Below are 25,573 nucleotides of genomic sequence, written 5' to 3'. Positions count from 1 at the left end.
AGTAATGCAAAAAAGAAAGAAAATGCAAGCAAGCAACAACAAAAAGAGTTGTGGTCCACACTCAGTTCCCACAATCCTCTTTCTGGGTGTAGATGGCTCTCTTCATTACAAGGTCATTGGAACTGGTCTGAATCATCTCATTGTTGGAAAGAGTGATGTTCATCAGAATTGATCGTCCTACAATATTGATGTTGCTATGTACAATGAAGAAAGATAAAATCCTATTGAATTAAAAAAAAAGAAAGTTTTCTCCACATTAAAAAAAAAGATAATTGTATTTCATGTTTCCCCAGACTGTCAAAGGGATAAATGATATAGAAAGATGATGAACTCCTGTTATTTTATATATATGTGCATATATATGCATATCTCTATCAATATCTCTGTGATGGTATCTATGATACTTAGGTCCAGAAAGATCCTAGAGAATTCAGCACAAAGTTATGTTAGAGGAAGGTGAGGGGGTGGGGAGATAATGGTGTTTGCCTCTGATTATACTGACTCTTCTTGGCACTGGTTAATGTGTGTATAGCCTTGGGGTGATGGGAGGTGTGGTGGAGGGGGAGGAGGAATGACCTTTGGTATTAAGATGCCCCAGTAAATATTAACCAGCTCCAAAAAAGTAAGGGTACTTAGAGGTGAGACACAATGATGCACCGGAACCATCTGGACTCCCTGTCTGACCTGCCTTGAAGATTCCAAGGACACACAGAATAGGGGCTGCCTCACAGGCTCGTGAGTAATTCTGGCTTTTTTTAGAGAGCTTCAACTCCAGGCAGTCTTGCTTCATCCTTTGCCCTTGCTTTCCTCACTAGGTAGGACTAGGAGGTCAGGAAGAGTGAATCTATTTTTCTTTTTCAGGGGGCAGAGGGGGAGATTTTAGAAACTCAGGTCTCCAAGCTGCACCTAATGAATAGTGGGACAAGGAGGCTACATGAAGCAATGTCCTTAGAGGAAATTCAGAAGCTCCAGGATCTTTTTTAGTGTTTCTTAAGAGGACTGGTGTAAGAGGACCTGAATGTGTCCTCTTGCTTGCTATGTGTGTGGTTCTGTCAAGTCTTGTCTCCTCTCTCAGCCTCTCTTCCTCAAAATGGGGATGATATCTGTATCTGCTCTACAAGATGGCTGGGAGATTATAACTTTCTAAATTGTTCATATAAACTTAAACTCTTACTAATTTGTATAGTTAATAGCTCTTGTATAAGCTCTATGAGCATCCTCTAACCCCAGCCAGCTTACTCACAAATGCGAGGTGAAAGAGCCAGAATGAAGAAGCATACATGACTCAATGCAATCTCTCTCTCTGCTCAGTGTGAATTTAAGAGAAAGCACTCCAAAAATGTGTAGCCTTAAGATAGCAGTTCACTAATTTCGCTTTCACATAGAAGTGGCCCATTACATGGTATACGCAGATTATAGAGCTGGTGAATAAGGAAAACTTGATGAGAGTAACAATAGTACTTAAATAATTCAATGCATCTATGAACACATCAATGTTGGCACTTTCTCACTAGTGCAAATTACAACCCATTTGTGCTTCTTCACCAATTCAGTTCAGTAGACATTTTTAAAATGAATGGTATCATTTACTTTTGCATCACCTTTATTTCCCAATGTATTCATTTCTCTTCCCCTCCACCCCCAGAGAAATATCCTTTATTACCAAGATTTAGAGGGGAGAAAACAATACAGTAAAATAACACACATATCAACCAAGTCTGAGAGCATAGTTTCTCCCACAAAGAAGGGAAGGAAATGCTCTTCTCTTCTTTGAAGCTAATAAATTAATAAATATAAAATAATAATATTTAAAAATTATAATTTTGTAAAATTACTAACTTTCTATTTAGTACCTAACTTCAGATTCTGTGCCATCAAACTCAGCTGTAAGGCAAGCTTTAGCACTTGCAGAGTATGGTCTAATCAATTATAATATTTCTGAGGAATTAACATACTTATACATATAATCAACATCAAAAACAAGGTCCAGGAGAAAAGGTTATTACTTTTCTACTACCGAGATATAGCTAGATAGTGCAGTGGACCTGCAAGGTAGGAAGACCCGAATTTAAATCCTTCCTCAGACATTCCTAGCTGTAAGTCCTAGACTATTCTGCCTCAGGTTGTCATCTGTAGATAGGGGTAATAATAATACCTATCTTCCAGGGTTGTTGGGAGAATAAAATAAGATTAAGATTTATAAAATGCTTTGAAAATCCCAAAGTGCAATATAAATGTAACAACAATAGCAAAATTATTATTCTTAATCATATTTATGACTTTCATATATCCATATATATAGATACACATGCATTTCCATTATATACATATAATGTATGTGTGAATGTATATACCTATATGTTTTAATTAAAAATGCATGTACATATATATGTATATATAATAGCTATATTTATTCAGTCCTTTACAATTTACAAATTATATTACTAACAACTCAGATTTATAGAGGGCACTTCAGTTCATGAGTGTATTTTTAACTCTTTTTAATATCCTGTTATTCAATTAATTTACCATTTTAGTACTTAAGATACTATGCCATTTTGTGCATATTTATCTAATATTGATGTTATTTCATGATATTATCTAATATTGATTTTTTTCATTATCTATGTTGTCTTTAAGCACAATTCCCCCCACACACACCCCTTTTGGTGGGGTGAAGCAATTGGGCTTAAGTGATTTGCTCAGGATCACATATAGCCACCAAGTATTAAGTGTCTGGGGCTACATTTGAACTCATGTCCTATCTGTTTTCAGGGCCAGTGCTCTATCCACTGTGCTCCAACAATTTCCCTCTCTTAACCAGCGATCCTTAACCATGACATATAAAAAAGGTTAAAAGGCATCATCTGTTTTAATTCTCATGACAGTCCATAAGGTAGATGGGGAACTCATAATTTCAACTTAGTTCAGCCCCTGACAAGGACTTGGCAAGATTTAACCCCTGTCAACTCATTAACAGGACAGAATTGGAGGCCATCTCTTCCTCATAGTTCTGTAAGATATTATTTCCAGTCATCCTTTTAGACTGCTCTGTTTGGAGATGGATTTTGTGGAAATGGCATCACAGGAGTTGAAAAATGCTCAGAAATGAATTGAATTACATGAAAAATGACAATTTGGGTATATTGAGAAAGTATGATGGACCCTAGAGTCTTATTCTGGTTCTGCCATTCACTAGTTGTGTGATGTTGGAACAATTAACTTACTTTCCTCCAAATCATGGTTTTTCCATCTTCTTGGATGGAGGCCTTCTTCTCTGATATGGTCAGCATCCCTTAGGCACAAACCAGGACTCACACATGAGTCCAGAGCTGAGAAGCACTTATTAGTAGAGAGAACATACGGTGACCGTGGCCAGTCATTGTTAGACAAAACAAATCGATCTCTAGCCAAATCTTGTTATTTTTACCTCCATCTAGATGGCAAAATGGGTAGAGTCATCAGACCTTGAGTCAATAAGACCTGGAGTCAAATAGGGCTCAATATATTGAGCCCTATTTGTCTCAGTTTCTTCAGCTCTAAATTGGGGATAAAAATAAGAGAAATAAGAGAATAATTATATAAATAAGAGAAAAATTATAAAAGAAAAATATTTAGAATTGTGCTTGGCACATTGTGAACCCTATATAAATGTTTGACATAGTAAGTGCCATATAAGTATTTATTTTTTCATGTCTTTTGTACATGTCCTCTTTTTTCCACTCACATAACCACTAGTAGTGAGTTCAGAGCGCATCACCTCTCACCTGAACTATTGCAGTAGTTCTCTCTCTGCCTCAAGTCTTTCCCTCCCACTGTTCAAACACCTGCCAAAACGATTTTCCTAAAACATAAGTTTGACCATGTCATCTTTTCCCCTCTCCCCACTCCCAGTCATTCAGTAAACTCTCCTGGTTTACTATTATCTCCAGAATCAAGTTTAAAGTCCTGTTTGACATTTATATCTGTTCCTTACCTAGCCCTCTCCTAGATTTCTAGTCTTCTTTCACCCTGCTTCCCACCACAAATCCTTTAAAATCCCATGATATACATCGCACTCCATCTCCAAGCTTTTGTTCTGTCCCATTCCTCAAATGTTCTCCTTCACTTCTGCCTCCTAACATACCTGGTTTCTTTCATTAATAAGCTTACTAAGGTCAAACACCACCTCTTGAAGGTAGCCTTTACCTCTTTTTTTAAAAATTATTTTTAACATTGATTAAAATTTTTTTTTGAGTTCCAAATTCTCTCCCTTCCATCCTTTCCCCATACTTCGAGAAGACAAGCAATCTGATATTGATTATACATGGGAAATCAGGCAAAACATATTTCCATAATAACTATATTTAGTTTAAAAAGTTTAAAAAGCAAGAAAAATAAAAGAAAGTGAAAAAATTCAGTTTATACTAGGTTTGTCAGTTCTCTTCTTTGGAGGGGGGTAGAATTCATATCATGAGTTTTTTGTAATTGTCTTGGATCATTGTATAGATCAAAGTAACTGTGTCTTTTACAATACAGTTATTCCTTCCACATTGCAACTTTCCCCATTGCAGTTTTGATATGTCACAAGAAGACATAAGAAATTAAATGGGAATGTTTTAGGATTTTTGTGGAAGTTGCATAAAGGCAGATGATACTGAAAAAGTTTAGAAACTCAGAAATACATAGTATTGTATAATATCAATATATATTTATCTTTTAATATCATAACAATTCAGACTTCTCTGGTACAAAGAGAGGGACAAAATTTTTTACATGAATTTTCCCACTTACAGGGACACCATGGCCCTAACTCCTGTGATGTGAATAGGATAACTGTATTTTTGTTATTGTTCTGCTCACTTCATTTTGCATCAGCTCTATGTCATTTTTTTCACTTACTAGTATTTTATTTTTCTTTTTCAATAGTATTTTCCCCCAATTACATGTAAAGATAGTTTTCAACATCCATTTTGCAAGACTTTGTGTTTCAAATTTTTCCTCTTCCTTCCCTTCCCTTCCCCTTCCCCAAGAAACTAAGCAATCTAGCGTAGATTATATATGTACAATAATTTTAAACATTTCCATATTAGTCATGTTGTGAAAGAAAAATCAGAACTAAAGGGAAAAACTATAAGAAAAAGCTAACAAAAAAGGTGAAAATACTTTGCTTTGATCCACCTTTAAGCCTCATAGTTCTCTATCTGGATGCAAGTGGCACTTTCTAAATGAAGTCTGTTGAATTGTCTTAGATCAGTGTATTACTGAAAAGGGCTAAATCTATCATAATTGATCATCACATAATTTTGTTATTGAGTACAATGTTCTCCTGCTTCTGTTAACTTCACTCAGCATCAGTTCATATAAGTCTTTCCAATTTTTTTCTGAAATCTGCCTGCTTATCATTTATTATAGAACAATAATATTCCCTTATATATACCACAACTTATTATTCAGCCGTTCCCCAGTTGATGGGTGCCCACTCAATTTCCAGTTCCTTGCCACCACAAAAAAACTTTCTCCAAACTTTTTTGCACATGTGGATCCTTTTACCTTCTTTAAGATCTCTTTGGGATACAGGCCCAGTAGTGATACTGCTGGATCACAGGATTTACACATGACTGTTTGGCATAGTTCCAAATTGCTCTCTAGAATGGTTAGATTTGTTCACACCATTACCAATAGTGCATTAGTGTCCCAGTTTTCCCACATTCCCTCCAACATTTATCATTTTCTTTTTTCTGTAATCTTAGCCAATCTGAGAGGTAGTAGCTCAGAGTTGTTTTAATTAGCATTTCTCTAATCAATAGAAATTTAGAACATTTTTTCACATAACTACAAATAGCTTTATTTTATTCTTAAAAATTGCCTAGTCTTATCTTTTAACCATTTATTAACTGGAGAATAACTTGTATTTTTACAAATTTGATTCAGTTCTCTATATATTTTAGAAATGAGGCTTTTATTAGAAACACTGGTTTAAAAAATATTTCCCAGCTTTCTTTCTAATATTGGCTACACAGTTTGTTTGTGCAAAGTCTTTAATTTGATGTAATACAAACTAATGTATTATTTAGTGTAATGTTTAATGTATTTCTTGTTTAGTCATAAATTCCTCCCTTCTCCAAAGATCTAATAGGTAAACTATCCTTTGTTCTCTTAATTTATTTGTAATATCACTCTTTATGTCTAAATCATGAACCCATTTTGACCTCATCTTAGTTTAAGATGTCCCTTTTTCATTTCTTATAGCACAATAGTTTTTCTTCACAATTATATACAACTTGTTTTTAGCTATTTCCCAATTGATGGACATCCCCTCAATTTCCAATTTTTTTTGCCACCACAAAGAGTTACTAAAAATATTTTTGTGCATATGGATTCTTTTCCTTTTCCTTTGATCTCCTTAGGATACAGACTTAGTAGTTGTATTGCTAGGTCAAAGGGTATGAACAGTTTTAAAGAACTTTCCCTGTTATGTGCTCCCCCACCCAAATAGAATATAAACTTCCTAAGGAGAAGAATGATTTCATTTTTTTCTTTGTATGACTAGAGTCTATCAGAGTGCCTTAAACATAGTACATGTCTAACAAATGGTATACTGAATTTAATGGAATTACAGAACCTAGGACTTCAGAATTCAAGTCTATCTCACTTTCCATTAGACCTTACTATCTTTTTATAAGAATAATAACAACATTTATAGCTTATTTGCTTTTTTAATTGCTTTCAGCTTTTCAAAATATTTTTATATCAATTATTTCATTTCTAAGGTAGAAAGTTAGCACAATAGATAGAATGCTTGACTTAAAGTCTGGAAGACTTCAATCTAGCCCTAGACACTTACAACCTCTGGACAAGGTTAAGTGACCCTGGGAAAACAATCCCACTCATGTCTCATTTTCCTTAACTGTAAAATGTGAATAATAATAGCACTTACCTTGTAGAAATATTGTGAGGATCAAACGAAATAATATTTGTAAAGTCCTTAACACAGCACCTAGAACATAGTAAGTGCTATATTCCCTTACTTCATTTGTTTCAGTTTTTATCCTCACAACCTGTCAAGAAGTAAGGGCAGGATTTATTGTCACTATTTGATAAAGAGACAAGAGAGAGCCAAACAAGTCAGTTAAATTTCCTAAGGCCATCTAATTAGATACATATTCTATAAAAGTTGCATAAATTAGCAATAAGTACTCAAGTCTTCTATTGGATCACTACCTTGTTGTGGAGGGGGAACTTGAATAGTAGCTCAATGAATCTCTTGAGTTGTGCCATACTGGGTTACCCCAAATGGACAGGTCATAGAGGAGAGTTTTGATGAAAGGTGATTCACTGGAGAAAGAAATGGAAACCACCCCAGTATCTTTGCCAAGAAAACCCCATGGCACTTAGCTCTTCTCAACAATGCAGTGATTCAAGGCAATTCCAATAAACTTAGGATGGAAAGAGCCATTTGTATATATATAGAGAACTATGGAGACTGAATGTGGATTAAAGCATAATTTTTTTGTTCGTTTTCATGTGTTTTTTTCCCCTTTTGGTCTGATTTTTCTTGTGCAACATAACAAATATGGAAAATGTGTTTAAAACATTCACACATATTTAACCTATATCAGATTGCTTGCTGAGTTGGGAAGGAAAAAAAAACAGAAAAGTTTTACAAAAATGAATGTTGAAAATTGTCTTTACATATATTTGGAAAAATAAAATACTTTTTGAAATAAAAAAAAAGAAAACACCATGGAGAGTATTGACAGACCTGGCATGCCATGGTTTACAGGGTCATGAAGAATTGAACATGACTGAATAACAACAAAGTGGTGAAGAAGAATATGAAGCATTAAGAGATTATATCATTACATTTGCAAAATTTCCCTTTTCTAGTCACACTGTCTAGAATCAAAGGATTCAGAATTAGAAATTTCTAAGGTAGAAAGTTAGCACAATAGATAGAATGCTTGACTTAAAGTCTGGAAGACTTCAATCTAGCCCTAGACACTTACAACCTCTGGACAAGGTTAAGTGACCCTGGGAAAACAATCCCACTCATGTCTCATTTTCCTTAACTGTAAAATGTGAATAATAATAGCACTTACCTTGTAGAAATATTGTGAGGATCAAACGAAATAATATTTGTAAAGTCCTTAACACAGCACCTAGAACATGGAGAATACCTTAATCCAAAGTCCCATTTTTGACCCAGAGACATGGATGAATATAAAATAGGTAGTAAGTGACAGATTCAGGATTTGAACACATCCCTAAAGCTGCTGCAGTTTCCTGTTACCCACTGTTTCTAACACAATTTCCCAACTTTGCAGGACCCAGTAAACTTGGACAATGACTTCCACTCTGTACAAGTCTCTCTTCATTCTCTCGGCTCTGAGTTTTTGTGTCTCCCAGACTAGCAACCAAGACCTCCATCTCCCAAAACCCACTGATGAGGAAGAAAATTCTATCTACCGGAAGCTGGCTCCAGTGAATGTTGACTTTGCATTTCGCATATACAAGAATTTGATATCAAGAGCCCCAGACAGAAATATTTTTATCTCCCCAGTGAGTATTTCCATGTCCTTGGCCATGCTGTCCCTGGGGGCCAGGTCTACCACACGCACACAACTCTTGGAAGGCCTGGGATTCAACCTCACGGAGACATCAGATTTGGAAATCCACCAGGGTTTTCAAAATCTCATCCATCTGTTCAACAATTCAGATACTGGTCTGGAAATGAACATGGCAAATGCCCTGTTTCTTGACTCGCAGCTAGAATTTATGGAGACATTCATGACAGAAGTAAAGCATTATTATAGTGTAGAAGTTTTTTCTACAGACTTTAAAAATTCAACCAGAGCCAAGAAACAGGTTAACGATTTTGTCAAGAATAAAACTTTGGGGAAAGTTGATCAGTTATTCAAGGAACTGGATAGAGAAACCATGCTTATTTTGATCAACTACATTTTCTTTAAAGGTAAAATATCTTACTTTGACAGGGCAGGTAGGTGCCGAAGTGGATAGAACACTGGGCCTAGAGTCAAGAAGGCCCGAGTTCTAATCTAACCTCAGACACTTATTAGCTTGGACAAGTCACTTAACCCTGCTTACCTTAGTTTCCTTATCTGTAAAATGAGCTGGAGAAAGAAATGGCAAATGACTTTAGTATCTTTGCTGAGAAACCCAGATGAGGTCACAAAGAATCGGATATGACTTAAGTGACTGAACAAATCTGACTTTGATTCTGCTATTCAAAGTAATGGTAGCGCCCATTTATATATAAAGACTAAAAAGTTGCACTAAAGTTATTTTGTTTCATTCTCAGAACAACTCTTACGTTGCAGATAGAGCAAGTGTTACTTACTATTTGAATTTTGCAGGAAAAGAAAAAGGCTAAGAACTATTAACTGCTTGCCTTAGTTTTTGTTGTTATTGTTGTGTGTGTGTGTTTTTTTTTTTTTTGTTGTTGTTGTTGTTGTTTTTTAGCTGAGGCAATTGGGGTTAAGTGACTTGCCCAGGGTCACATAGCTAGGAAGTGTTATGTGTCTGAGGCTGGATTTGAATTCAGGCCCTCCTGACTTCAGGGCTGGTGCTCCATCCACTACATCACCTAGCTGTCCCTTTGCCTTAGTTTTTTTTTTTTTTAAATCTGCCAACAGGCATTATGTGTCAGTCTGCTAAGTTCTGGGGATACAAAGACAAGTAAAATCACAGTGCCTGTCTGCTTTCAAGGAGTTCACAGTCAGATAGGACAGACAACATGAAAACAACTATATTTGTACAGATTGTAAGTGGCAAAACCAGGACCAAAACCTGACTTTCTGAGCCAAATCCATTGCTTTTTTCATATACCACAGCTGATTTTTACAACTGGTCCTTTTTTCTCCTTTCCCTTCTTTATTCTTTTTTTGGGGAGGGGGAGAGAAGAGGGATAGACATAGTAAGTGTGTGTACAATTCTGCTGAATACTAATCGTTTAGACTCTAACTCAAATATTCCTTTTTCCACAAAGACTTCCCTGATTATGCCTTTTCCCCCTTGGACCTCATAAAGCCTTTTATTTTGTATCTTAATCATTTTGTTGTCATTTGTTTGTTTCAGCCATGTCTGACTCTTCATGACCCCATTTGGGGTTTTCTTGGCAAAGATACTGGAGCAATTTGCCATTTTCTTCTCCAACTCATTTTATAGGTGAGGAAACTGAGGCAAACAGGATTAAATGGCTTGTCTAAGGCCACACTCTAGTAAGTGTCTGAGGTTGGAGATGAACTTATCAAGATAAGTCTTGCCGACTCCAGACCCAGCATTCTATCCACTGTACCGCCTAGCTGTTCTCTCAATCATATACTGTGCATTGAGAGTAATAGAAAGAACAATGAATAGATTTGGAGTTAGACAATTTAACATCAAATCCTAGCTCTGCTGCTCTCTACTTTTGTGATGTTGTTGAGCAAATCACCAATTCTCAACTTCAAATTATTTTTAATATATAAATCTAGAGGACTGGATTGAATGATCTTTAAAGTCCCTTACAGGTGAAAAAAAAAACTATTGAATTTTAATATTTTGGCAACTTCTATATCTATCTGACTGTTTAATTGTCTGTATGCTTATGTATCTATCTATCTAATCTATCACCCCTCCATCTCTCCATCCATCTATCCATCTTTCTTTCTTTCTTTCTTTCTCTTTCTTTCTTTCCTATCCATCTATCTAGTTATCTGTCTATCATCCATTCATCAACTTATCTGTCTACCTATCTACCTACCTAATCTGTCATCCACCCATTTATCAATCCATCCATCTATCTCTCCATCCATCCATCCATCCATCCATTTATCTATCTCTGTCTGTTTATATCTATCTATCCATTAATTCATCCATCCATATGTCCATATATCTATCATCTATCTATTCATCAATATCTACCTGTCTATTTATCTAGTTGATCATCCATCTATCTACTTATCTATCAATCATCTATCATCCACCTATCTATCTAATCTATCATCTTTCCATCTATCTATATCTGCCTGTCTGTCCATTCATCTATCTATCCATCCATTTATTCATCCATCTATCTATCTATCCATTCCTCGATCTATCTGTCTATCTATTTACCCATTCATCCATCCACCTATTATTTATCTATATCTATATTTATCTTTCTAATCTATCATCTATCCATACACATATAGATCTATGTCTGTCTGTCTGTCTGTCGCAGATGTATCTATCTTATTCCCTTCTAGGTCATGAGCTACACAAGAGTCTGGGATGTCTGTTCATCCTCTGTTACATGAAATCTGTATCTCTCCCATCATGGATCCTAGTTCTCTCTACATAGTAGGCACTGAATTTAAATTTGTTGAATTGTTGAGTGTGTTCTAGTCTCAGATTTGCCAATAAATCACCTGAGCAAACTTCTTTCCTAATGTTAAAATGGATTCATTGTATTAGATATTCTCTGTGGTCCCTCCAAGCTCTAACATTATAATAGTCCTTCTATTTCTACTATTCTATGATTCAAAATTAGATTTTGCCTCAGCCAGTAATTATGGGAAAATATAACACAGAGAAGGCATTTCAGGGATATAACTGACTGTAAGTGGAAGTCAGCTCTCACTTGTAAGTCAACTCAGTCCTACTATCACTACATCTCTGGATATGGAGGGAGTGACTGACAGATTGAACTCTGGGTCATTAGCAAGGGTACAGGGTCCTCATTCCCCAATCCCGTGATCCTCCTAGAACACTGGGAGTTCAGGACCAGTCCCAGGATCACCAGTGAAGATTGTCTGCATCAGTTCCAAGTTTGTACTTTCTTCACCCTTACTTCCTATTGCTCAGTTGACCAGTACCCAGATATTTTGATCTCCCTGACCTTCTTTTATCCTTGAGATCCTTTTTATCTGCTAGTATAGTGCATAGGATGCTAGAATGAAAATCACAAAGACCTGAATTCAATACTTAGCAGCTGTATGACCTGTCCAAGTCACTGAATCTCTCTGAGCCTGAGTTTCCTCAGTGGTAGATGTGATGATAATGGCCCCTACCTCATCCTTGTTGTGAGAATCAAATGAGATGACATGTAAACCATGCCTAAACACTAGCTTTCTATAAGGATAATTATTATTTTTATTCTCAAAACTTGTTGTTGTGAACATATCTATTGAGTCTCCTCATACTGAGGAGAAGCTATATGTGGTAGAAGAAACTCTGAATTTGGTGACAAGGAATTTTGCTTCCTGAGTCTCAACTCTGACAGTTGCTACATGTGTGACCTTAGTTGCTAGGCTGATCTAACTTCAGTTCCTTCATCTGGCAATTGAGGAGGATGAATTAAGTAAATTAATGTTATTTTCTAGCTCTAAGTCATAAGATCTTAAAATGTCAATGACCGATAATTCAATTTAGTTCAAAAAGAATATATTAAGTGTCCACTACATGATAAACAATGTGCTAGGTCCTAGGCAAAGAAAGTCATACGTGAAGCTGTCCCTGCCCACAAGGACAATCTTCCCTTCTAGATGGAGACAATACAGGTAAGTTAACTTGCAATGTTTATAAATGTAATTAAAGATAGATGCAGAATCAAGGAAACTTATCTATTAATTAAATATGGGTGGTAGTGAGTGAGAAAGAAGAGCTAATGATGCCTTTGAGTTTGTGAACCAGGAAGAATGGGCACTGCTCTCAACAGAAAATAGCAAATTTGGAGGAGAGGGTTTAGAGGGAAAAATAATAAAGTCAGTTTTGCTACTTTGAGATTGAGATGCCTTTTGGGACATCCAGGTGGAGATGAGCAGTTCAACAGTTGGAAATGTGAGACTGGAACTCAGGAGAGAGGAATGCTAGATATTTATGGAAGTCATCTGCTTAGAGATGATCATTGAACCCATGGAATTTGATGAAATTGCCAAAAGCATATAAAGAGAAGAGGGCCTGGGGTAAAGAGCCTTAGAGGTAAACCTTTGAATAAGGTTATACTTTATCGCAGAGGTGTTTACATTTTACTGAAAAAAAACTTAAATCTAAGTGAATGAAATTTTAATTTTAATATTACAATTTTGCGCCTTAGGAACAGAGTGGGAAGATGTGCATGTGTAGGTGCACTTTCTTCTGGGACTGTTAAAGATATCATTATATAAGATCTATGTGTGTGGGTGCTATGTAAATATATAAAGATGGCTGTCTGACTTGTGGCCTGATCTAGAAGCTGCGGAACCCCTTACCAATGAAGTCTTATTTCTGCCTATAAAGGAAGCAGAAAGATGCCCATGGTTGAATATTTATTTTTTTGTTTACTTATCTCCAAGAATCATCTAAAATTAATATATATATATATACATATATATATAATATATAGCTCTTAATATCACCAGCTTTTCTCCCTCCCATCAAGTGCCAGTTATAGAAAAGACCATCACAAAAAGCAAATAGCAAGTAAACTCATTTATCTAAGCAAAATAATTCACAGAAATCAGGAATGTTATAAAGATGAAACATGCACAATAATAAAGAAGTTCTTTAATTGGAAACAAGATAAAATGCTTCAGCAGCACAACTAAGGAGAGAGGAAACAATGTCAGCAGTCTCTATTGTCACAGACTCTAAAAGTCTAGTTCATACCTCGCTTTTCTTGATCCAGCTGTCCCCACATACCTCTTCATAATGTTCTCCAACAAACTCTCCTAATGCTAGTATACAAAGTGCACATCATTCGCTCAGCCAATCAGGAGCTTGTATCTCCCTCCAACACATAGCAATAGCTCTAGAAAAACCTACTACCTTGCTTGGATTGGAGTGCATATTACACCTAAAATTACTTCACATCAAATGGCTGATTACATTACATTACATGAGACCAGACTGACCCAAATCCTCTCCTCTGAGTATAATTACCACACAAAAATAACCGAGGCAGTCCACTACAGGGGTAAGCAGGCAGACAGCTGCTGTAGGCAATAGTTCCGAAATGGGAGTCAGGCCATCTTCCTCTCTGGGGTAAAAAATCAAGCAGAATTTGGTTCAGCTAGTAAGTGTCTGAGGTTAGATTTGAATTGAAGTCTTCCTAACTCCAGACCTAATTTTGTAGCCATCATGTCACTTTGCTGCACCATCAGTCAGTCAATAGGCATTTACTAAGAATTTACCATGCCGAGCAATAGGAACACCAAATGTGTTCCTTGCTTGATGACACCTAAATTGTTCCCTCTATTCTTGGGGTACCTGTAACAGAAATCATACAATTCTGGCTAGTTTGGGTGATGAGGATTTATCTTTCCAAATGAATTTTCTTAATATTTTATTGACTTCTGCAAAATATCCTTTGATAATTTGAATGGTATAGACTAAGAGAATATATTAACTTTGGTAATATTGTCATTTTTATTCTATTGGCATGGCCTCGTTAGAAGCACTGAATATTTCTCCAGCTATTTAAATTATTTTTTATTTCTTTAAGGAGCACTTTGTAACTGAATTGATACAAGGTGTTGTGTGTGTGTGTGTGTGTGTGTGTGTGTTATGTGTTTTGGTAGATTGATACTAAGATATATTATACATTTTGTAGTTATTTGGAATAAGATAGAGTCTTTTACTCTCTTTTTCTGTGCCCTCTCTGTATTTTCCATTCATTCTCTTCTCATTAAGCTTTTTTCTTCCCTTCTTTTATACCTCTCTTTTTTATTCCTCTCCCTTATTTTTCCTTTTAAATTACTTTATATGGATTTCCTTTTTCTTTCTCTCTTTTCCTGTTCCTTCACCTTTTTCCTTCTCACTTTTTCTCTCCCTCTTGCACTTCCTTCAGGAAGCTGGGCAAAACCTTTCAACCCCAATGACACCAAAATGCAGAAGTTTTACACGAGTAAGAATATCAGCGTGGACGTGTTGATGATGTTCCAGTCGAGGAGTAATAAGCACTTGTTTGATGAGGAGTTGTCCTGTACAGTGGTGCAGCTGGAATATTCAGGAAATGCTACAGCCTTCTTCATCCTTCCAGATGAGGGGAAGATGGACCAGGTGGTGGCTGCCCTGAAACGAGACACACTGAGCAGATGGTCACATCTCCTCCAGGACAGGTAATCCCATCAGCCAGACTGGTGGTCTCCTCCAGAGGAATCTTTACTTCTGCCACAGGCCGTGTCCAAAAGGAAGCATGGAAAATGAAAATTTGTACATTAAATTCAGTTTTCTTATTGACTCTAGCTGCCATTCTCGAGCTTGCATATAATGTATTGAAAAAACATAGTGGATTGTGAGGCTCCCAGAAAATCAATCACTGACTTCATTGCTTCCTAGACAAGCAGTCTTAGGCAAACTATTTACCACCTTTAAAACTGAAATAATAACATTTTCAAATAAAACAAGATTGTTTTTAGGTTCAGATAAAAGTGAATGGGACTTTATAATAGCTACATAAACACTAGGAATTTTTTATGTTGTTAATATTATTATTATTAATGATAATAATACCTTCTGGTGCATTATCCTCGGGCAGCTATGCCTGACACTTCCAATATATCTTTCTTTCTAATAGATTCTCACCCAAGTAATTAAGGATCTATAAACCATTACTTTAATATTTCAAGAACTCTAAATGTAAACAAGTCCTCCAATGAACCCTTCAGTAAAGTAAAAAAAATTGCTTATCTACTTTAGAAGCTAAGATTTGGGTAGATAGAGTTTTCTTAAAGGGGGGCTCACTCCTTTCTTGAATCAAATGAGTGAAACTTAGCCCATTGCTTGAAAGTTTCTAGGCATGCAGACAAAAAGATAGATAATGTATTTATTACTTGGATCTTAGAGGAGTCACTTAAAATCCTTAGTTCTCTTGGTATCCTAGATTAGATGGACTCTGAGATCTCTTTCATCTCTAGAGTTCTGGTCATATAAACATATTATCTTTTATAGAAAATCACAGAAGTGGATTGTAAGTCATCTTAACTGAATGATGTTATTTGAATGTGCCCAGTGATAAAGGATTCAGGATGTTAAGGTCTCTCCTCCTTCCACCTCAATGCCTACAGATATCCCATTCCCTTTTTAGGGGGGGGGTATTTATTTATCTTTAATTAACTTTAATTATTAAGAAGTTTTTAATCCTATGCTGAAAAATGTCTCTCAGAGGCCAAGCATAACAAGTCTTATCTGTTTTCCCAGAAGACACCAGATATTCAAATATGATAAGACTTATCATAACACCCTCATCTCCCAAATATTTTCTCTAAGCTAAAATCCTTTAGTTCACTTCCCTTTCTGGCCACCCTTCTTTGGACACACTTTAGCTCATTAATGTCCTTCCTAAAGTGGAAGGCTCAGAAATGAACAGAGTTTCATTCTTATGAATGTGCTTTTAATAAATGTTTATTGAATGGATTTCAGAGATAATCTAGTCCAAGCCTTTATATTGCTCTAGGTTAAGGGCTTTTTCCCCTCCCCTATATTATATTGTCTGCTGGGAAGCTATGGCCAGTGGAAGCAAGGTTGGTATCATGAAGTGGATCAAGAAGTTCTGCAGCTGCCTCTAGATCCTTAAGTAACCAGGGCTGACTGGGAAGCCAAAAAGAGCAAGAGTTTTGGGTAGACGAGATACAGTAATAGGAGGAGAAGATGGCCAGGGTGCTCTTTCTGGCCTTCACGACACTTTTAACCATTTTCTGTTTCTCTGTGAACAGATCCGTGAATCTCTATATTCCAAAGTTCTGCATTTCTGAGTTCTATGATCTTGAAGATGTCCTTAGGGACATGGGGATGACGGATGTATTTACCAGACAAGCCGATCTTTCTGGCATCACTAAGGAAGCCTCGGTTAAACTATCTGAAGTAAGTAACTCAAATCGACTCTTCCTTGCCCCAAACTCACATCTCAGATACATTGCTAATGACAAAGTGTGTATCTCATGGATGTACTTCAGACCGGTTACCAAAGAAAGTGGGAGACCTTGTTTATAATCTTGCCTCCGTTGCTAACTAGTCAATCAATCAATCAATCAGTCAGTCAGCAAATACTTACTAAACTGTGTTGGGCATTGTGCTGGCTTCGGGGGACACACGCACAAAGGACGAAGCAATCCCTTCATTCTGGAGCTTACTTTTAATGAGGGAGACAATAAATATGTGTAAAATATAGAAAATATAAGGCTATAGTTAGTAAATAAAACTATGTACAAAATAGTTAAATGTGAAGCAGTTTGGAAAGGAGCCTCACAACTGGGTATTCGGAAAGGCTGTATGAGGAATCCTGAGCAGCCTCTTAAAGGAAAAGGGGAGATCTGGGAGATGGAGGAAAGAAAGAACATTCCAGGCCACTGGAGGTACAGACAGGGGTGTTGGGTATTATAAGTGAGGGACGGAAAAAAAGATATGATCGTGGTGTAACCTTTTGGAGGCTTCAAATCACAGTAGCACCAAGACAGAGAGAACCAAAATGTGGTAGCAAGAAGGAATTATAATGGAGAAGATAAGTTCATATTTCTAGCCACCAGAGGGAGGTCTTACTCTGGACCCTGAAAAAAATATGTGAGAACATTCTTCCATCACTGGCTTGATGTGAATAGAAATTTCAAAGAGCCGATATACAATAGTTCCTTTTACTCAGACTACCTCTAAGTATGTAACTTAGAGAGTCACCTAGATCTATAGTCCAGGGGTTAATAAACGACAGCCCTCTGGCCAAATCCAGGCCGTTACCTGTTTGTGAGCTAAAAATGATTTTTACATTGTTAACAGACACACACACACATATACATGTGTATATGATGTATATTTGTGTGTGTGTTGTATTTTAAAATGTAAAAAATATTCTTAGCTCTCAGGCCATGCAAAAACAGGTATTTGTCAATACTTGTCCTAGGCAGTAACAGATAGGGAGATTATTTGGTCAGCCTTAATATCCCCACTATCTGACCATCCAGGTGTTACATAACAATTTTGTTCACTGGGTCAAAGAGCATCCAATCAATTAGTCAGTTAACCAATGGCAAATAGAAACAGTGATGAGGAGAGGAGCAGCACACACTCACCCTCACACTCACACACACACACAAAACACACACATTAAGGAAGTTAAAACCAACCACAACTCTTTTAAATGAGCAAAGTGCAGGTACAATTAAAAATACTTCAAATTCCAAGAGACTTGTGATAGAAACCTGGATCACCTCCAGAGAAATAACTGTGAAATCTGAATGCTGATAGAAACATACTATTTTCACTTTTTTGTTTCTTTTTGTGTTTTGTTTTTCCTTTCTTATGCTTTTCCCCATTTTATTGGGGAGTCTTCTTTTACAACACAACTAATCCATGTGAAAATATGTTTGACATGATTCCACAAGTATAACCTATGTTAGATTGCTTGCTATCTCAGGGAGGGAGTAGAGAAGGAGGAAAGGAGAAAAACTTAGAACACAAAATCTCAAAGATGAATATTAAAAACTATTTTTACATATAATTGGAGAAAAATAAAATATAATTTTAAAATGCTGCAAAACAACAAAAACAGCTAAAATAGCAGGAATAAAGGTAGTAGAAAGAAGAAATCTCACAAGATATCCTAAGAGACATCTTCAGGTGGATGAATATCATAGTCAAAGAAACCAATGAAGAATTTTTTTTTCTTAGGCTATTCACCTGCTTGTTCATAAAGAGTAGCCTGGGCTGCTCCTCATAGTCTCCCTATAGTCTCACTCTAGCTGCTGCTCTCCTAACTATGTGCCTCCACTTTCACCTCCATACAGATATATTTCAAGGCAGCCATTGCAAATCCATCAGATTTCCTAAACCAGAATGGAGGCATCCAAATCCCTAGACTCCAGATACTGAAAGCCAGTATGATTGCTTTGCATGATGAGAGTGCCAGACCCCCAATATTACAGTGGCACTTTATAGTGAATCCTTTATTACTCTGTTCAACTACTAGCAAAAGAAGTAGTGTCCTAAATGTGTTGTATGTAAGATCTGCCAAATAAGATTTAGGAAAGGCCCACTTAGACCTCTCAGGGATATCAAGTTAAGCAGCAAGAGCTGAGGTCTAGATCTGAACAGAGACCACCAGAGCCATCATGGATGGAGTCCAGAGCTGAACCTTTGGAGTTTTCCTCAAGCTAGTGCTAATTGGTCTGCTCTGTGGAGTCACCGAGATTTGATCAGTTCCAAATGCCTAGAAAGAAGGGTATTTAATTTCCACACCTGTATCCCTCTTTCTCACAGTAAAATCAGGAAGGTGTGTGTATGTAGAGGGAGGTTAAGGAAGAAAGTCAGGAAACCATGGATAAGAAACATTTACAGAAAAAAATTAAGAAGCGCATAGGTCTGTGATTTTTTTGGTGTAAAGAATTCACAATGAAGAACTTCCATTGCCAATGAAGATTAACACCTTCTCTGCAACTGACATTGTTGATGAGTTGTTAAGAGGCTAAGTGATGTGGTAAGGGTCACACACAGGCAGTATGTTTGAATGTATAACAGAGATGGGATGGGACTTGAAGCCAGGTTTTCCTGGCTCAGAAGCTAGCTTTAAATCCATCTCCACACTACCTCTCTTAAAGGAAAAATTAAAAAACAATGAGAAATGACCAATGTGAGAAACATAGCTGAAAATCTAAAATAAAATAAATGCATAGAAGTAACAAATAACAGGTTTATTATAGTAGAAAATGGAATGCAACAATACAGACCAGGTATAAAGACCAGTCTAGAAAAATTAGTTATCTAACTGTTGGAAAACATATAGATCTGAATGATAGACCAAGAGATAGACCATGAGTTTGCAATGTAAAGATAATGTACATCTCAGAGAATTTAGAAAAGCAACAGGATTTTGAAGTCATATTTCAGGAAACCAAAGAAAACTTCCCAGAAATGGCAAAAACAATAGATAAAGCTCGAAAGAATGCACAGAACACCAACATGGAAAAAGCCAAGACTAAACATAGCTAGATACATCATAGCTAAATCCTGGTGTTATGAACAAGGAAAAACAGTATGTTTCCAAAAAAATGATTTAAAAATCATTTACCAAAGAAATATAATTAGGACCATATAGACTTTTCATGTATAAATATTAGAATAGAACATTTCCTAAGTGAAGAAGTTTGGACCATAAGCCTAAAACTATTTACTTTGCAAAGCTTATCTATCATACTCTATGAAGATAGGAAAATAGGCATTTTTCTCAACAAAAAAAATTTGAAAAGTTTGCAGACTTTTTGAAGTCTACAAGTCAAAAAGATGTCTTTAAAATAATCAAGATCAAGCAATCATTAACACTAGGAACCAATGGACAAAGTAGAAAGAACACTAAATTTGCAATCAGAGGGCCTGAATTTAAACAAGATTCCTCTCATTTACTACCTATGTAACCCCGATGAAGTCATTTAACCTTCTTTCTGGGCCTCAGTTTCCTTTTCTATAAAATGAAGGGTTGGACTTGATAATCTCTACAACCCTTTCTAGTTTGAAATCTATGATCCTATAACCCTATATTATTAATACTCAGAGGTATATACTAGTTAAATCACTACAAGTTTCAGAAGTGTATTAAAAAGAAACTAAGGGAAAAAAATGGAGATAAAGATAAGCCAATGTAATTGTAAAGCAGAATTCTTTTCTTTGATAAAGAAGAATGCAAAGTCAAAATAATTTATATGGCTATTAATATAAGGCAGATGCATTTTTAGTAGAATAACAATTTATAATAAAAATAATAGTAATAACTAGCATTTATATAGTACTTACTATGTTCCAGGTCCTTTGTTAGACACTTTACTAATTTTATCTCATTTGATCTTCACAAGAACCCTGGGAGACAGATGCTATTACTATCAGTATTTTACAGATGAGGAAATTGAGGCAGATTAAGTGACTTGCCCAGGATCACACAGCTAATAAATGTCTGAGGACAGGTTTGAATTCATCTCTTCCTGACTCCGGGTCTGGTGCTCTAACCTCTGTGCACTTCCATTGGAGCAGCAGGCTGGCATGGCAGATGTCAGGAAATCAAGGTCCAGGCTATCAGTGGAGTCAGAAGTCTGAACTCTATAACTCACCTCTAACACATACTGGATGTATGACTCCGGGCAAGTCTTTTAACCTGTCATGTGATAGAGCCCTGGGCTTGGAATAAGGAAGATTCACCTTCATGAGTTAAAATCCACCCTAAGATGCTTATTGTCTGTATGACCTGGACAAGTCACTCAACCCTGCCTCAGTTCCTCATCTGTCAAATGAGCTGGAGAAGAAAATAGCAAATCACTCCAGTATTTTTGCCAAGAAAACCCCAAATGGGATCAAGGAGAGTCACATGAGTGAGAACTCAACAACAAATATTAGAGGTGACAGTTGAACCTTACTACTCTCTGTATTTTTAGTGCCTCGCAAGTCCCTGGTACATAGAAAGTACTTAATAGTGCTTTTGGATTGATTGACTCTCTCTATAGCCTTCTTCATATTATTCCATGATTTTTTCCCCTGAAGTTTTGAACCTGTAACAACCTCTGTGATCCTCTATTTTCTTCTCTATATGATCTATGATATCCACCTCACAGGGCCCATGGAAAGTACTTTATAAACAAAAATCAAAACAGCAATGGAGTTAGTGTAACTATTGCTGATTTGTTGAGCAAATGGTTTCACATGTGCAAAGTCTAATGATGCTATTATCAATGTCATTATTCTTGCTATTCATTGGCCTATTCATTTCCCTTTCACAGGTCCTCCATAAGGCTGTCCTCAGCATTGATGAAGAGGGCATGGAGGCAGCTGCAGGCACTGCATTAAGCATAAGAGTCAAATCATATCGTCCAGTCATTAAGTTCGACAGACCTTTCCTGTTTGTTGTATTTGATCACTTCACCTGGAGCTCTCTCTTCCTGGGGAAAATTGTGAATCCCCATACAAGTGCTTCGACATAAGATGTTGAACTGGATGTCACATTGTGTAAAATGATTGGTCTAGGAATTGGGAGACTGGATTTCTACTTTTAGACTTTGCACTTCTAACTTTGACTTCAGAGTTCTTCCATTTCCTCTCCTGTAAAATGGAGATAATTTTCCCCTGACCCTACCTTCCTCATCAGCGATAGGATTGTTTTGTGGCCCAAATGAAGCAATGAATGTAAAGGTATTTTGAAAAGTATAAAGGGCTATGCCTAAAGTCTGTTTTCTTTTTAATTTTTAATGATTTCTTTTGTATTTATATCTTTTTTATTTCTGAATGTGCCCCTTTCCCCTCCCCATTTTGGTGAGCCACCCCTTGTAACACAAAATAAGAGACAAAGTTGGGGTAAGGGGAGGGAGGGAGGGAGAGAAGAAGAGAGAGGAAGAGACAGAAAGAGAGGGAGAGAGAGAAGGGGGGAAGGAGAGGGAAGGGGGCAAAAGGGAGAAGGAAAAGACACAGAGACAGACAGAGAGAGAGGGGAAGAGGAGAGAGACAGAGACAGAGAGAGACAGATAGAGAGAAAGGGAGGAAGGGAAGGAGAAAGGGAGAGAGGAGGAAAGAGGGGGAAAAAAGGAGAGAGAGAGAGACAGAGAGAGAGAGAGAGAGAGAGAGAGAGAGAGAGAGAGAGAGTATCTGTGTCTGCCAGCTTATCCAGTACTTTCTTGGAAGGCATGCTTTATTTTTGTAATTACATTATATTCAAGGTTGTTCTTTTTGTTGTTAATTCAATTTTATTAGCATTGCATATATTGTTTTCTTGATTCTGCTTATCTCATTGTTCACCAGTTAATATGTTTTCCTAAGATTCTCTGAATTCTTCAGAGTTGATTTTTCTTATATATTCCTCTAATCTCATTCAACAGAGTCCAGGGTCTAGTATAAAGAAGCTGGATTTAGAATTAGAGGAACAGGTTCTGTATTTCGTCTGCTGTTTGGCAAGTCCCTTCTCCATTCCTAGTCTGTTTCCTATTTATAAAACCAAAGGATTAGATGAGATGATTTCTAAGATCACTTTCAGTTCTAACATTTTATAATCCTTTCTAAGGCCATAGACTGATAATAGCTCACAGTATTATGGGGTATTTGAAATCATTCCTTTTGTGTTCCTGTAGGAATTTTATCCTCATTTTCAATTTTATCTTCAGGAAGACATGTACGTGCTTTTCTTCATTTTTCCTTTTCTTGATATTGTTTCAGTTTGGTTTACAAGAGACAGGTCAAGAAAGAGATACAGTTAAGCTTACTAAAATTAATGGTAACACTGATTGACAGTTTACAAAGCACTAGTGAAATTATCACTCACAAAAATGACACAGAAAGATGTGCATTTGCCACAGCAACACAGGTGCTTCCCAATCCTGGCTTGGCTCTGGGAGGAGGCCCACAGGTAGCCACAACCAAGGAATCCCTCTCTAGACAGAGAGACTCTGGAAGGTCTGGGACTGTCAGGGATGGGTGGTTTTATGAGGGTTGAAAAACGTAGTTGGAGCCTTTGTGATCTCATCTAGGATAAGGGAAACCTATGCTATTTCTGAACTCCTCAATTGTGATCAGGTTAGATAAGGATAAATTGGAGCATCCCTAGAATTCTGATGTCAGGAGCTCATTCTTGGAGTAATTTTTAATCTTTTTTAGGTGTTTCTAGCCTTGGCTCCTTCTCTCTCTGAGAGAAAGTTCTCTTTTTAAGAAGAAATTGGTTCCTGCAGCAGAAAATCATTCTTTTACTTTTCCTCTTTAGACTGAGAAGGAAAAAAGGGAAGAATATGACCTTGAACTAGTAACTTCCCTCTATGGACCTCATTTCCCCAGTCAGTTAAATGAGAATTGAACCAGATGATCTTTAAAGTACCTTGACCTCTCTTATATTCTGAGATTCCTTCTAGCTCTAACATCACACATTTCTTGAATGTCGCTCTTTTGAATTTATATCCCCACAGAACAAAATTTTCCAAGAAAGTTTCTGATTGCAACTTGGCAAGACTCATTAGGTTAGGAAAGACTTAAGGAATGGCTTATCCCACACTCCTAATGAAACCTATTATGGAGGATGCAAAGAAGTATAAAATATTTTTATACAAAGAGTAACCCAAATCCTCAAGTGTATAAATAAGAGACCAATAAAATGCTGAGAGGCTGGATGAAGGAGAAGAAGAAGGTTGTGCCATGTGCCAGAGAAGGAGAGGCATTCCTTGGGTGAACTGAAGATGCTTTAAGTAGGCTATGTAAGAATATCAGAGAGTAAAAAAAAGTGTATAATGTTTAGAAAAATTGGTCAATTATTGATGTTGAGAGACTGTGGTGGCCTGAGAAAGTAGAACCCAAATGATTTAGACTGGCAATCTCTCTCAATCTCTTTTTCTTGTTCTTCTTTTCCTTCTCCCTCCCTCCTTCCTTCTCTTTCTCTCTCTCTCTCTCTCTCTCTCTCTCTCTCTCTCTCTCTCTCTCTCTCTCTCTCCCTCTTCCTCCTCCTTCTTCCCTTTTCTCTTCTTCTTCTTCCCTTTTCTCTCGTTATTTTTATAAAATCTTTTATTTTCAAAACATATGCATAAATATATGTTACATCCAATATATAAACATATTTATACAATTCTCTTGCTGCACAAGAAAAATCAGATCAAAAAAGAAAGTAAATGAGTAAGAAAACAAAATGCAAGCGAACAACAAGAAAAAGAGTGAAAATGTTATGTTGTGATCCACATTCAGTCCCCACAGTCCTCTCTCTGGGTGTAGAAGGCTCTCTTCATCACAAGATCATTGGAACTGGTTTGAATCCTCTCATTGTTGAAGAGGGCCATATTCATCAGAATTGATCCTCATATAGTCTTGTTGCCGTGTACAATGATCTCCTGGTTCTGCTCATTTCACTCTGCATCAGTTCATAAATCAGGCTCTCCAAGCCTCTCGGAAATCATTCTGCTGATCATTTCTTACAGAACAATAACATTCTATAACATTCATATACCATAACTTATTCAGCCATTCTCCAATTGATGGGCATCCACTCAGTTTCCAGTTTCTGGCCACTACAAAAAGGGCTGCCCGAAACATTTTTGCACATACAGGTTCTTTTCCCTTCTTTAAAATCTCTTTGGAGTATAAGCTCAGTAGAGACACTGCTGGATCAAAGAGTATGTACAGTTTGATAGCTTTTTGAACATAGTTCCAAATTGCTCTCCAGAGTGGTTGAATCAGTTCACAATTCCACCAATAACATATCAGTGTCACAGTCTTCCCACATCCCCTCCAACATTCAACCTTGTCATCTTAGCCAATTTGAAAGGTATATAGTAGTGTCTCAGAATTGTCTTAATTTGCGTTTCTCTAATTAATAGTGATTTAGGGCACCTTCTCATATGATTAGAAATAGTTTTAATTTCTTTATCTGAAAATTTTCTGTTCATATCCTTTGACCATTTATCAATTGGAGAATGACTTGGATTCTTATAAATTTGAGTCATTCTCTATATATTTTAGAAATGAGGCCTTTATAAGAACCCTTAAATGTAAAAATGATTTCCCTATTTATTGCTTCCTTTCTGATCTTGTCTGCATTCGTTTTGTTTGTACAAAAAATTTTAACTTAATATAATCAAAATTATCTATCTGGTGTTTAATTATGAGTTTCAATTCTTCTTTGGACACAAATTCCTTCCTTCTG

The 25,573-nt window shown here is 36.6% G+C and overlaps 1 protein-coding gene across 1 annotated transcript; it reads left to right on the top strand.

Moving 5' to 3' along the window:
- Positions 1-472: 472 nt before the first annotated feature.
- On the top strand, positions 473-22,255 carry SERPINA6 (serpin family A member 6). The gene is made up of 5 exons (XM_003756160.4): positions 473-735; positions 8,307-8,953; positions 14,789-15,059; positions 16,656-16,803; positions 21,690-22,255. Exons 2-5 carry the CDS (start codon positions 8,326-8,328, stop codon positions 21,888-21,890), a joined length of 1,248 nt encoding a protein of 415 aa, XP_003756208.3. The 5' UTR covers positions 473-735; positions 8,307-8,325; the 3' UTR covers positions 21,891-22,255.
- Positions 22,256-25,573: the final 3,318 nt, after the last annotated feature.

This window comes from Sarcophilus harrisii, chromosome 2 (assembly GCF_902635505.1).
Source record: "Sarcophilus harrisii chromosome 2, mSarHar1.11, whole genome shotgun sequence".
Classification (NCBI taxonomy): domain Eukaryota; kingdom Metazoa; phylum Chordata; class Mammalia; order Dasyuromorphia; family Dasyuridae; genus Sarcophilus; species Sarcophilus harrisii.
Note: the sequence above shows the minus strand (reverse complement) of the source record. Positions and strands in the feature narration are given on the sequence as shown.

Coding starts and splice junctions, on each gene's coding strand:
- SERPINA6 (XM_003756160.4), top strand. CDS start 8,326: ATGACTTCCACTCTGTACAAGTCTCTCTTCATTCTCTCGGCTCTGAGT. Junction 15,060..16,655: donor TCACATCTCCTCCAGGACAG/GTAATCCCATCA, acceptor CTCTGTGAACAG/ATCCGTGAATCTCTATATTC. Junction 16,804..21,689: donor CCTCGGTTAAACTATCTGAA/GTAAGTAACTCA, acceptor TCCCTTTCACAG/GTCCTCCATAAGGCTGTCCT.